We start from the raw sequence: 13,908 nt of genomic DNA on the forward strand, positions 1-13,908 counted from the left end.
TGACTCGTAACCACTCGCCTCCACCTACCCTCCTCTCTTCCTTCCCGTTCACATTAATTGATTTGATTACTTTATTTTTTTTTTGTCTACTAGATTGTAAGCTCTTTGAGCAGGGACTGTCTTTCTTCTATGTTTGTGCAGCGCTGCCTATGCCTTGTAGCGCTATAGAAATGCTAAATAGTAGTAGTAGTGTCTGGAAAACCGCGTTGGGAAGCAGTGGTCGAAAGTGAGCACACAATGCAAGAAGTGTCAAAAGATGATATAGCAACTGCAATTTTTTTTTAAACTGTGCATGAACATTATATATGTATGCATGCATGCATTTTTTAAATTTGTTTTTAACTAAGGTGTATGTGCATGTGTATACCGCAGGAAGGTGCATGCCACGGTGGGGCTGTTTCTTTAAGGCCCGGCTGCTTGCTGCCTCTCTCTCCCTCCGGGACTTGCAGCCTCACTCCTCCGGTCCCAACCTCTGGTATTTCCTCTCTGAGCTCACAGCCAGCGTGACGCGGACTCCTCCGCTCTCCCCCTCGCTCGGAAGAGGAAGTTTCAAAACTGAAGTAACGGTCAGAGAGAGCCCTGAGCTGCAGCCGGGGTATGGCTACAGCATGTCCGGTTACTCGCTGAATGTGCGCGTCTTCTGGCCGCTGCTGACCTGCCTGTGCACCGCGCTCTGGTGCCTCTACCACGCCCTGAGGAGAGAGCGAGCCGGGGTCGGCGGCGAGCGAGAGCCCGACCTGGACTCGGGCACGGCGCGCCTCTGCCAGCTGTCGCTCTTCTTCCTGCTCTGCTACTTTCTCGTCAAGCAATGCTGCAGCGGCGGCGGCCGGCTCGCGCCGCCAACAGCAACCTCTGCGCCCGGCGCGTGCGGTCCGGAGGCGCGCGCCGAGCAGGAGCGCGAGCGCGGAGCCCGCCGGGCTGCCTTGCTGCGGGCGTACTACGCGCAGCGCGTGCGCCTCTCGCCGCACGTGCTGGGCCACAGCAAGGCGCACGTGAGCAAGATCGTGGGCGAGCTGGTGCAGACGGGCAAAGCCGAGGCGCGGGGCGGCTGCGGCAGCCTGGCCTTCCGCGGCGACTTCGTGCAGATCGGCAGCGCCTACGAGCAGCACAAGGTGGGCAGCCCCGACTGCTTCGACATCCTGGTACCTCTCAAGCTGCCGCCCAGCCTCAAGCCGGAGCCCGTGTTCGCCGGGGCCCCGCTCCGCGGAGGCGGCGCCCTGTGCGGGCTGCAAATTGCGCGCGGATCGGAGTGCGCCAAGGACTTCCGGAGCTTCGGCGACAGTTTCGGCGTGGACGTGCAAGGGAGGCGCCGCCTCTCCTCCGCCCTGGTGCTCAAGTGGTTCCACTGGAAAGTGCAGCGCTGCCTGGCGGTCATCAAGTACCAGTTCCAGGAGAGGTGCCACATCGCGCTGGTCGTGTGCAATGACAGGCTGGTCCTCAAAATCCTGCCCAGATCCGATTACGTCTGCTGCCACATCTCGATGGCTGTTCGCCTGATCCCCGCTGTCCACGTGGGCGATGCCACCTTCCTTATCGCCCAGCCCTGGGCCGAAACCGAACTGCTGGTACCTGGTTTGAAACTGGAAGCCATGTGGGGGATCAATTGCTCCAAGCAGGAGCAGAGGTTGCTCGGTTGGTTCAAGGAGCAAACGCCGGCCAGGTCGTGCCACCTCAAGTGTCTGCAAATGGTCAAGGCCCTGCGCGATTTGAACTGCAAGACCTTTGCGCCTCGTTTTTCCGCGCAGTGGAGGGCCGTCCTCTCCTCCTACACCCTCAAAACGGCGCTTTTCTACCTGCTTCTGAGGGGTCCCTGGGAAGCCTGGGAGGAGAGTTGCCTTGCAGAAAGGCTGGAGGACTTTTTCCTGTTTTTCAGGGAGTGTTTACACAAGCAGACGCTTATGCATTTCTTTTTGGGGAACAGCGGGGTCCCAGATGTTGTGACTATGCCGAAGGCATTGAAAGATGCGCCAGCGGTGAATCTGCTGGCAGGTTTTGAGGCGCGCACTTTAGATTTAGTCTCATTCCAGCTCCTTAACACGTGGAATCAGATTCCTCAGTTGTTAACAGTAAATGGAAATCCGAGGTACTTGGTGAAAAGCCCCACTTCTTGTAAAAGCACCAGTTTCTGCTGATGAGTCGCCATATAAAGTGAGACATTTTTTTTTTGGTCTGCTTTCCACCTTCCTGTTGACATTGACACCATCTGGAAAGATTTTGGATAATCAAAATAAGTTACATGGCAATCTAGGTGCTGCTGCCTAAATCGGTAGGGAGTGAGAAATTGGCCAGCTGGAACATAGGGCACACTGTAGTCAATACAGGATCAATTCACAACCTGCTTAATTGCATAGTAATACATTAAATCTATTCTTTGACTTCAGCTGGCTGTTCTGTAAGTTGTCTGAAAAAAGGCATGAGTAGGGGAGCACAGCTTGAGCTTTCCATGTTATTGCCACCCAGCAGTAGTGAGAGTTCAAAAAAGTGAGGCAGTGCATTGCAGAGATGGCCTGGACATGTACGGCAGGCACTGCTTTCTGCTCCGGTGCATTTTATTTTAAGAAAGTGATATGCTAGAGATATTTCAAGGTACTTAACTGATCCCTGGTATCCAAAACCAGTGATGATAATCCTGTTAGGGAGATGCACTGCTTAGTCCCTCCTCCTCCCTCCCCCCTCCCAAAATGATAAGCAGGCTGCCAGCCTCAAGAAATGTTCTGAATTGTGTTCTTATCTTATCCAGTGGCTGGGTGCCAAAGACCTGTCAGCAGGCTTTTGCTTTGTGGCTTCTAGGGTCAGAACATGTTATAAAGATAAACTTTGGTAACCTTGCAAAGAAATATCTCTCTTATCTGAAGGCAGTAGTGAAAAATAGAGAACATAAGAGGTTGGGAGCAGACATCAGAAATTGATCTGGATTGTGCTATGGTCTGTAATTCTTAAAATGTTTAATTTGTCTGCATTTGCTTGTCCATCATTGAGCGTATCACATCAATGTGAACTATATTCCTAAAAACATTGTCCCAAACTTGCCCATTCCCAGTGGCGTACCGCGGGGGGGGGTCCACCCCGGGTGCACGCTGCGGGGGGGGGGGTGCCGCGTGCGCCTGTTGGCCGAGTCCGCTCGTTCCCTCCCTGCTGCTCCCTCTGCGCGGAACAGGTTACTTCCTGTTCTGGGCAGAGAGAGCAGCAGGGAGGGGACAAGCAGACTCGGCCAACAGGGCGCGGCACCCCCCCCCCCACCCCCCCCCCCCACAGGTAAAAATGCACCCGGGGGGGAGGGTGTAATTTCGCCAGTGGGGGGCACCGCGCTGCACCTGGGGGGGGGCGCATCGGCGATCCGCCCCGGGTGTCAGGCAGCCTAGGAACGCCATTGCCCACCCCCCATCTCTTTATTCTACACCTTGTCCATGTGGTGTGTCCATCCTTTACAGGTGCCCTTGCGATACTCGTAAAAGGTTCTGAAAAGGATCATGAGGCCCTTTCAAGAACTTTTCAACACTAATATTCGTTCAGGGCTGTCCAAACAATTTGAAAGAAACTCCAAATGAGTTTATTTTGACATTGATACTGCTCTGTGAATTATCTGTAACGTTGCTGGTCCCTGCATTATGACTTTAATTAGTGACTTTAGGAATTTGCTTCTTAGAACAGGTGCGGCATTTAAAATGCTGCTGCATTCTTAATGCTTTTTAGTACTTCCTTGTCAACAAACACCGAGTAGCCAGATTCATAAAGAGTATCATAGTAACAGAGGGCAAACATACCTTTTGAGTATATTTTTTTAGAGAGAGGGGGAAGGTCAGCCTCCGAATAAAATCCTGGTAGTAGACTAAGGTGCTCGTTTTCAAAGCTCATAAGCTTACAAAGTTATGTGGAGGTGTATTTTCAAAGTACTTAATAGTAACCTATGTAACTTTGTAAGTCTAAGTGCTTCGAAAATCAGTCTCAATGTGGATTATCTCCTCAGGGTCCTAATAACCTTGGAAATTTTGTGCTAATCCATGGCCAGTCATATTTTTCTTCAGTTGTCTTTATAAAAATCGCCTTTAAAATACTGAATTGCAAATTTAACATATTAACCTAATGCATAATCTTATTTTAAAATGTTCTTGCAAAACTTTCCAGGGCTTGCTTACAGCAGCGTAATGGTACAGTCAACTGTTGAGCCAACTCTGCTGAAATGCACTGTCGCAGCAGTATAGCGCCACTGTGCAAATAATACAAAGATCTGAACGTGCTACGTATGTTTGACCATGTGCGCACACATACAGCACAGTTCATAAACTTTTAAGCCATTTGTTCCCTCCCTCGTCTTGTTGGGACAGTCAAAGGGACAGGGCCTCCTGCCTTGCCTGTTTTCTATAGGAGATAGGAGTGATGATGGTGCTATACATACTGACCCTTGCATTGTGAAGCAGGCGGGTTTAGCTGCACTGTGTTAATTGCTGCTTATTTACCAAAGGTGTCAGGATCAGGACTTGCAAACCAGAGTACTAGGTGATAAACTAGGCTCCCTATAGGTTTTAAGCCTTAAGTATAGCTGAAAAGCTTGCATATTGAAGAAAACATAGTAATGTTTTGTGCAGTTTCAATAATGTGTTCTAAATTATGTAATACAGTACATAATATGTATAGATCTGTTTAATTATAAATATTTGACTTATAAAGAATGTAGTTTCATACTTATACAAAAGCTATCAAAAGATATGTGCCTTGTGCAAGAATAGCACTTTATTTTGATACATCAGAACACTGAACTTTGCGCAGATGGGACACTTAAAGAATCAGTTCTAGAGTGCAGTGTCTGATTTACAGAGAAGACACTTTCAAAACTTTAAAGCAGGTTCTCGAGAGTAGGTAGAGAGACAGTTTCAGGAAGCACATTTCAGGTTCTATTTAAGCCCCAGTGGTTGAGATGGACCATTTCATGGCCGCGAGGACCTAGATCCAAGAAATTCAGGGCTAGAAGCAAAACTGAGGCAATGCTTCAACTGTGATAGCCATTTTTTCAGTGGTGGCCTCCATTGCTGTGGTTTCTACCTATGGATAACTGCCCACCCCAAGACCTGAATGCCAAAATTAAGGGCATGTCTGGTAAAGGCAAGAGCAGTCAGCTCATTCACAGGGAGAACTTTCTTTCATAGAAAACGACAGTGGAAAAAAAAATCAAAAGTGCTGATTTTTGAATTTTTTCTTTTTCTTTTTTTTAATTTTATGTTTTGTAAAGCAGTCATATGAGCAGTGAGCTCTTGTGGGCATTTAACTGCCAGAGAATGTTTACTGAGTCGTGTAGGTAGGTGGCTGGAGGAAATAACTAATGCTCTTTTTGAAAGAAGCAAAAAGTAAGATGTAAACAAAAAAAAAAGCCTATGTAACTTTAAAAAAAATGAGCATGCTATTCTATACAGAAGAACTTTTAAAATTTGTATTATGTTTACAACAGAGTCTTTCTGGTTGTTAATGTCCACTTTCTGTGCAGCCCAACAAAACGTGTGGGATTTCCATCCCTGCCACTTAAGCTGTGTCCTTTTAGTTTGTGCTTTTTTGTCATGAAATCGACTAGAAAATTTCTAGTTTTATTTTTTTTAGCTCATTTTTTTAGCTCATTGGGAAATCCTGCATTAACTATTAAGCACTGCACACAGCTAATTTTAAAATCTGATATATGCATCTCATTGAAAAGAAGAAATATATTTTTAGTTGCTATCAGCTGTAAGACAAGACAACCTGAGCTGTCAGCTTGCACTTGAACATTCCAGGACCCAACAGAAAGGGTCCCAGTTTTAAAATAACTTGTAATGTCTGTAGCATCATTAATTCCTGATGTAAATATGGTTAATGTATGGAATTATTAATTTACAGTAAGCAAGGTAAACATAGTTGAAACATCGAAAAACCCCAAATAGACACCAAAACAATGAGGGTACAGATTTTCTTTTCCAATTAGTACCAGAGTTTAATCATCATAACCTAAAACCATTGCAGCATGGGTTTAGAGTTAGTAATTAAACAGTCAAAATAGTCTAGCATATAATTTTTTTTCTTTAAGAGGTATCTGGTAAAACTTTAAAAGACTCAAAACCCTTAATTTTCAAACTCTCTAAATAGGTACAGCCACCATAATGTGCCGTTTGAGTTACCTCTGTTTGTAATTGCCTGCCTTCCTCATCTGCCAGAAACTTTCATCGTATTGGCCAGAATTATCTGCCCACATTCTGGCACAGCAATATAATTTGTTTCCCAGATGTGGTGAGCTAGTGGGGGATTTAATAGATATCTAGCATGTGGTAGCATGGATGGAGCCCGGAGTCATCTGATGAAGCATTTTGTGCAGAGCATACGAATGCATATTTTAATTGTACATTTTTTTTTGTGAAAACACCTATGGGTACTTCCAGTTCTTACATGAAGGCTGTTTTCATCTGTGAACTGTTCAGTATTTTCAGAGTTTACATAGTGATTATTAGGATCACTCTTATCTTTTTTTTTTTTTAAATTGTAAACATTGTTTAAGGTATTCCGGGGTGTATTCTTGAACCCCTGGGGGTTGTCGTGTTGGAAAAGGCGTCTCAGTTTACTTGACTGTAATTGGGTTTGTGCTGGCTGTAAGTGAGAGCAGTGTGGTGCAGGAAGAGAGCAAATCTTCTTCCCCCCCCCCCCCAAAGATAATGCAGGATACTTGTCTGAACACGGCAGCCCTGAGGCAGAGGTGGCCTTAAATAATAAGAAAATGACAAAAGGTGTGAGGCTGTACCTGCTGGTGTTTAAATACTGCAATGACTTTAAGCATAGCATGGTGTTCTTAGGTACATTTTTCAGCACCATGATCACTGGCCAACTGTAATTAGTAGATTACTTGTTTTAAATTTTACCTTGTTATTAGGGCTAAGTTTGAATGTTAGTTACACTGTGTATCTTGAGAAAAGTTTATTTAAGTGCCTTTTCAGAGTTGCCAGGTGTTATAATGGTTATTGAAACCTAATTCTTCCCTACAGGAAGTACTGTGTGGTGCAAATGTCAGGTCTTTGGTGCTACCTTTTAACTGGCTTAACAGGACAGTAAAGATTAAAAAAAAAAAAAAAAAAGCAAGCAAAGGTCTCCTATTTTAACTACTATTGTACTTTTACAATATTGGTGCTTTTAACGTTACCTTTGCAGGCACCGGTTGTAATTGACGGCTACCTCTGCCAATCACAAACAAGTTCATCCAGACAGACACCAAAGTTGACAGTACTTCGTACCTCATTCATTCATCCGCCCTTGTGAGTAGTCTACACGTAAGATGGAGATATTTTGACAAAGCAAACATTTTCTCTTCATCTGAAACACTACATATCAGTTGATGCCTTAATTAGACTGGATTATTGCTAATATAAGCTAATGTATTTAATTTTTATTTGCTCATTTTTATGCAAGCAATCTGGAGGGATTTCCTTTCTGAAAAGGCATAGGGTTTTTTTTTTTACCTGAATGCCCTGTATCTCAGGACCAGTTTGTTTGCAGTTAATGGGAGCTGTCTACAGAAGGTAGCTTTGCAAAAGGCATTCATTTTCTGTCAACTTTCGAGTCAGTTGTGTGATTTAATATAGTCAGGGTCCTGTGTGGACCTTTCAAGTATAGAAATGTACTAGTTTTCATGTTTAGACCAAAGATTTAATTGCAATATTTTGTACAGCATATGTTTTGTGAAAAAAAAGGTGTGTAAACTTCTAACTCTGGCTTTTATGATGATGGTTACAGAATTACAGTTTCTATTTAATGTTCAAATTTGCACTTATTTTCAAGTACAGTGTTACAAAAGCTGTAACATGTTATGTATATGGTTTCACTGTACCAATAAAACATAGACCTGGGTACTGAATTCATTGTTTGTGTGCAGTATTTTAATTACAAGGAATATAGCGTAAGACAAAAAAATTGGCATGGCTCATTTTTCCATTCCTCGTGCAGCAGAACAGAACCTATTTCATCTCTGGCTTTTTCCATTGTGTCCTTGCAACCAAGGAGCCTCCGTGCCTGTCCCAGGCTTTCTTCAGTTCTGTTAGATGTTTCTGTCTCCTCCACTCTTTTCTTGAATGTAACTGAACATCATAACATGACCTCTTGCTTTAGAACTTCCTTGCTGCTTGTGCATGATTTTTAGACCTTTTTGAGGTACTACTACTACTATTTGACATTTCTAAAGCGCTACTAGGGTTACGCAGTGCTGTACAATTTTTAACATAGAAGGACAGTCCCTGCTCAAAGAGCTTACAATCTAAAGGACAAATGTACAAACAGTCAAGTAGGGGTGGTCAGATTGGGGCAGTCTAGATTTCCTGAAAGGTATAAAGGTTAAGTGCTGAAAGCAACATTGAAGAGGTGGGCTTTGAGTAAGGATTTGAAGATGGGTAGGGAGGGGGCTTGGCGTAAGGGCTCGGGAAGTTTTTACTTTGTATTTACTTTGCCTCTGTCTTGTCACCTCCTCCTCCCTCCTCTAAGGTATACTGTGTTTTTAAGATCTTCAATCTCTTTTCAGAAATCAACATTAGGCAGACAAGGTCACCTGAGAGCAGCAGCTTTTGGCAATGGCAAAGAGCAGCTGCAGTAAAAGCAAACAGGTCCCGACTGCTACTCAAACTTGCAGAACCATCAAAGATGGTGAAAATTTTCCAAACAGCCGGTTCACCTAGGAAAAACTCTTTTTGAAATTGTCCTCACTATACAAGTGTGTATAGATAGGTGGATTAGAGATGGGCATTTAGTGCACTATTCGATTCATTTTAAATTTTTTTTTAACTAGGATTACATTTTTTTCTACTCCCCTCCGTTATCCAGCATTGCTGTCTCCCCTGCCTATCTTATTTCACACTGGCATAGCGCAGTAGAGGGAAGGCAATTGGCATCAGTTGCAGGTAGCATGTGGGAATCGCTGCCAGAAACCATATGAAAAGACAGATAAATGGGGAGGGGGGAAGAGATGCCAGACCTGTGTGCTTGGGGGGGGGGAGGGGTTAGTAGCAGGAGAGGAGAGAAATGGGTGTCTGTGGGTCAGAGGGAGTAGGTTTAGCAGCAGAAGGGAGACACTTGGATGTATGTACAGGGGAAGGATACCTAAAACAAGGAGTGGAAACTAGATCAGGCTGTTCAAAACAGACCACAGACTCCCAATGTGGAATTAGACATTTATTTAAGATGCGAATCCTGTTCAGAAGGAAAGGATCCTCAGGAGCTTAACCGAGATTGGATAACAGAGCCGGTAGTGGGAGGCGGGGCTGGAGGTTGGGAGGTGGGGATAGCGCTGGGCAGACTTATAGGGTCTGTGCCAGAGCCGGTGGTGGGAGGCGGGGATAGTGCTGGGCAGACTTATAGGGTCTGTGGCAGAGCCGGTGGTTGGGAGGCGGGGCTGGTGGTTAGGAGGCGGGGATAGTGCTGGGCAGACTCTACATCTGTGCCCTGAAGAGCACAGGTACAAATCAAAGTAGGGTATACACAAACGTAGCACACATGAGTTGTCTTGTTGGGCAGACTGGATGGACCCTGCAGGTCTTTTTCTGCCGTCATGTACTATGTTTCGACAAACACGTGCCTGCCTCAGGAGTCTTGATGCGTATATTTGACAACCACATCTATCCCTGGCAATATGTCTTGCAAAACAAACATAAGCTGGTCTTTAAAAAGACCGTTGAGAGTAAAAGTATGTATAGCGTGTAAATGCCGCTTCACGTGTGTGCTGAAACATGGTACCGTGTTGAGCCAACTTAAATTAAACTTCTTTAATTCCACATTGAGAGTCCTTGCTCTGTTTTGAAGAGCCTGATCCAGGTCCCACTCCTTGTTTTTGGCTCTGTCTACTCCTCCGTGAGTCTTTTGTGTTCTTTCCACTTCTTGTGGTCTTTTTGCAGGGGAAGGATGCAGCAGGACAGGAGAAAGGTAGGTAGGTACCTGTATGAGGGGAGGGAGAACAAAGTGCTATGGGAAGGAAGCGTGTGTATGCAACTTTTCATTATATTCAGGTTTAAACATTTTTTCCATACAGTCTGCACAGTGGAAATGTACTAGTACAAAACCATCCAGCCCAGAGGTGTGATTACAAATTTCAATACTTGCCCAGTGGCCTAGTGGTTAGGGTGGTGGACTTTGGTCCCGGGGAACTGGGTTCAATTCCCACTGCAGGCACAGGCAGCTCCTTGTGACTCTGGGCAAGTCACTTAACCCTCCATTGCCCCATGTAAGCCGCATTGAGCCTGCCAGTGGGAAAGCGCAGGGTACAAATAAAAAAAATATATAGATAATCTTTGTGGTTATTTTGTCCAAGTAACATAGTAGATGACGGCAGAAAAAGACCTGCATGGTCCATCCAGTCTGCCCAAGACAAACTCATATGTGTATACCTTACCTTGAATTTGTACCTGTCCTTTTCAGGGCACAGACCGTATAAGTCTGCCCAGCAGTATGTCCTGCCTCCCATCACCGGCTCTGGTACAGACCATACAAGTCTGCCCTCCCCTATCCTCGCCTCCCAACCACCACCCCCTCTTCCCCCCAACTGCTCCACCACCCAATTTCAGCTAAGCTTCTGAGGATCCATTCCTTCTGCACAGGATTCCTCTTTGCATATCCCACGCATGTTTGAACTCCGTTACCGTTTTCATCTCCACCACCTCCCGCGGGAGGGCATTCCAAGCGTCCACCACCCTCTCCGTGAAAAAATACTTCCTGACATCTTTCCTGAGTCTGCCCCCCTTCAATCTCATTTTTACAGGATTGTTCTGGGAGGGCTGGGGTTGAGGTGATCAGGATTGCTGAGTTCTTAATGATCAGAATCCTTGGGTGGGGTGGGGTGGGGAAGTCTAAGCACCTAAAAGTTAATTGAGAGGAGCATAATGAAGGTTTGCATAGGGCAGTGGTTCTAAACCCAGTCTTCGGGGTGAACTCATCCACTTAGGTTTTCAGGATATCCACGATGAATTTGCATGCATGAAAGTGATTTGCATGCATTGCCTCCTTGGTATGTAAATCTACCTCCATGCACATTCATTACAGATATGCTGAAAACCTGACTGGCTGGGTGTGCCTTGAGAACTGGGTTGAGAATCAGATGCATAGGACCTAATATTGAACCTGCCCTAGACTCTTGAGTAGTTCATCGGTGGACTCTGTCCCTCTCCTTTTGGAAATAGGACTTCCAGAACTGGACATAGTGAGCTCTACATAGGCATTGTTTAACCTTTTCCTTGCATCATGACATTTGCTGGCTCTTCCTGCTTTGTTACTTTGTTTCCATATTCTGTTTGCTGTTTCCCTTTGCTGTATGATGGAGCAGTGAGCACTTGGTGGGTGACTGTCATTAGTATCGCATGCAACAGTGGTTTCAGAGATGTGGATGGTCCTCTTCTAGGGATCAGTAACTCATCCCAAAACCACTAAACAGCGTTCACTAAGGAATGCCAGCCTCTGAGGATAGGAGACAGTCCAACATTTGTGACTTGAAGCTAAAACATCTTTATCACCAGACCACCTAGTGACAGTCTTGGCTGCCTCGTTGACCCTAAGGCCAAAATTGTGCCACCCTTTTTAAATAAAAAAAAAAAAAGTATCCTAGACAGTTTCCCTCTCTCCATCCACATGCTGTGTTATATGAAAAAAACCCCAAAGAATGTTAATTATTGGACATCTGGATGCCGCAATTAAGCACAGAAATGAAGGGGAACATCTGAATTTCATGCACATGGGAAAAGCAAAGATGATGGTTTCTGTGGTACTTTGAATTTGGTAGGTAGAACCTGAATGTGTGGCAACAGCAGCTGCAGCTCAACTGAATGCTGTAATCCCTGCATTTTTTTTCATTCTGATAATGCCATAAAGGAAATGAGTTTGAAATCCCTCTCTGAAGTGGAAAGAATTATAGCAGAGTTTTGTTTTGCATAAATCAGTGGGGGGGGGGGGGGGGGTTTAAGGTACATGAAAGTTAAGTTACTTCAAGAACTTTTTATGCAAAAGTCTGTGAACATTGTGTATCAAACTATATAAGACACATTATAAATAGTTGATAGAAACAAGGCTCTCGGATTGAAGTAAACTTTTGCAATATTCTCATTTTCGATACAGGGCTGTTCTAAGGCAATGTGAACTTTTAAAAGTGTATCTTTTGAAGGACAGAGTTTTTTTGTTGTTCTTTAATTCTTGTTTTCTTGATGATCTCATAGAAATGTCACTTCCATAAATCTGAGCATGTGGGCAACAGAGGAAATGAGTCATGGTTGAATGCTCTTGTGCATGGCCCCGAGATCTCTGTTGCCTTCTGTTGAAAGTTTCAGAAGACTGAATTGGGACTCCACATATGTAACCCCCCCTCCCCAAAAAAAAACAACCCCAGATAACCAGACAAAACTGTGTGATAAAGTAAGCACTACCTTGGTTTGTGAATGAGTCTTTGGCTGCTTTCAATAGGGTTTGGAAAATCTAATTTGATTGGTGCTTTAAAATATATTTCATAAATTATTCACCTCAGGAATATCATCTGTTGTGGTTTATAGATGTTATTGGGCTATTTTCAGGACCCACATCTGCTGAAAATTACCGTTCTATAGTGCCCCTAATGTGGCATTTTGCTTACTGTTAAATGAAAGCCTCCATTGGGCTGGGGAGAAGACTGTTCGCTTGAGTGGCTTAAAACATTGAAGATTTGGCACAGATAATTTACAGTTTCTCTTACTCCTGGTAGATCAATGGAATTGTGATTTGATTACTCTGTATATTTTTTTTTTCCTGGTGGAAGTTTGTACTTTATAAGGAATTTATTTTTAGGACCAATGATATGAGTACAATCCCTGGAACTAAAATGGTTTTTTTTTTGCAGTATAGATTTTGAGGTTCTTTCTCTTTAACATTTGGAAATGTAAACATTTTCGGTGAAAGGATGTTGTTTTGAGCTTGTTGTATTTTGATATTTTGTCCGTGAAATACTTCATTGAGTAGGAAAGAGCGTGTCTTTGGGTAGCACTAGTTCATCTCATGTTTCCTGTTACGTAGCCAATTTTTTCTTTAAGAAATCACCCATTAACATTAGTTAAAGAATATGCTTCGACTTCCACAGAGAATAAAGGTGCGATATATAGAATTTCAGGGAATATGCAAAGAAAACAGAAATAGCTCTTCAATAAGTATTCAAGAACCTGTGCATTCAATTTTGCACACCAAGTGTGAAAATGGGCACACAAGATTATAAAATTAGGGGACCTCTGTGCAGAGTGAGTTTACCTATTGTCTGTACATGGGTGAAGAAATGCATAGAGTCCAGCATAGTAACGTAGTAGATGACGGCAGAAAAAGACCTGCATGATCCATCCAGTCTGCCCAACAAGATAAACTCATATGTGCTACTTTTTGTGTATACCTTACCGATTTGTACCTGTCCTTTTCAGGGCACAGACCGTATAAGTCTGCCCAGCACTAACCCCGCCCCCAACCACCAGCCCCACCTCCCACCACCGGCTCTGGCACAGACCGTATAAGTCTGCCCAGCACTATCCCTGCCTCCCAACCACCAGTCCCGCCTCCCACCACGGCTCTGGCACAGACCGTATAAGTCTGCCCAGCACTATCCCTGTCCCAACCACCAGCCCCGCTTCCCACCACTGGTTGTGGCACAGCCGTATAAGTCTGCCCAGCACTATCCCTGCCTCCCAACCACCAGTCCCGCCTCCCACCTATCAGTCCCACCTCCCACCACCAGCTCTGGCACAGACCATATAAGTCTGCCCAGCACTATCCCCCGCCTCCCGCCACCGGCTCTGCCACCCAATCTCGGCTAAGCTCCTTAGGATCCATTCCTTCGGAGCTTAGAATATGCTTCGACTCCCACAGAGAAATAAAGGTGCGATATATAGAATTTCAGGGAATATGCAAAGAAAACCGAACTATCTC

The 13,908-nt window shown here is 44.6% G+C and overlaps 1 protein-coding gene across 1 annotated transcript; it reads left to right on the forward strand.

Moving 5' to 3' along the window:
* The first annotated feature begins 587 nt into the window (after nt 1-587).
* Nucleotides 588-2,147, forward strand: ITPRIPL2 (ITPRIP like 2). Its single transcript, XM_030212245.1, has one exon. It carries the CDS (start codon nt 609-611, stop codon nt 2,130-2,132), a length of 1,524 nt encoding a protein of 507 aa, XP_030068105.1. The 5' UTR covers nt 588-608; the 3' UTR covers nt 2,133-2,147.
* Nucleotides 2,148-13,908: the final 11,761 nt, after the last annotated feature.

The sequence above is a fragment of the Microcaecilia unicolor genome, chromosome 8, assembly GCF_901765095.1.
Source record: "Microcaecilia unicolor chromosome 8, aMicUni1.1, whole genome shotgun sequence".
NCBI lineage: Eukaryota > Metazoa > Chordata > Amphibia > Gymnophiona > Siphonopidae > Microcaecilia > Microcaecilia unicolor.

Coding starts and splice junctions, on each gene's coding strand:
- ITPRIPL2 (XM_030212245.1), top strand. CDS start 609: ATGTCCGGTTACTCGCTGAATGTGCGCGTCTTCTGGCCGCTGCTGACC.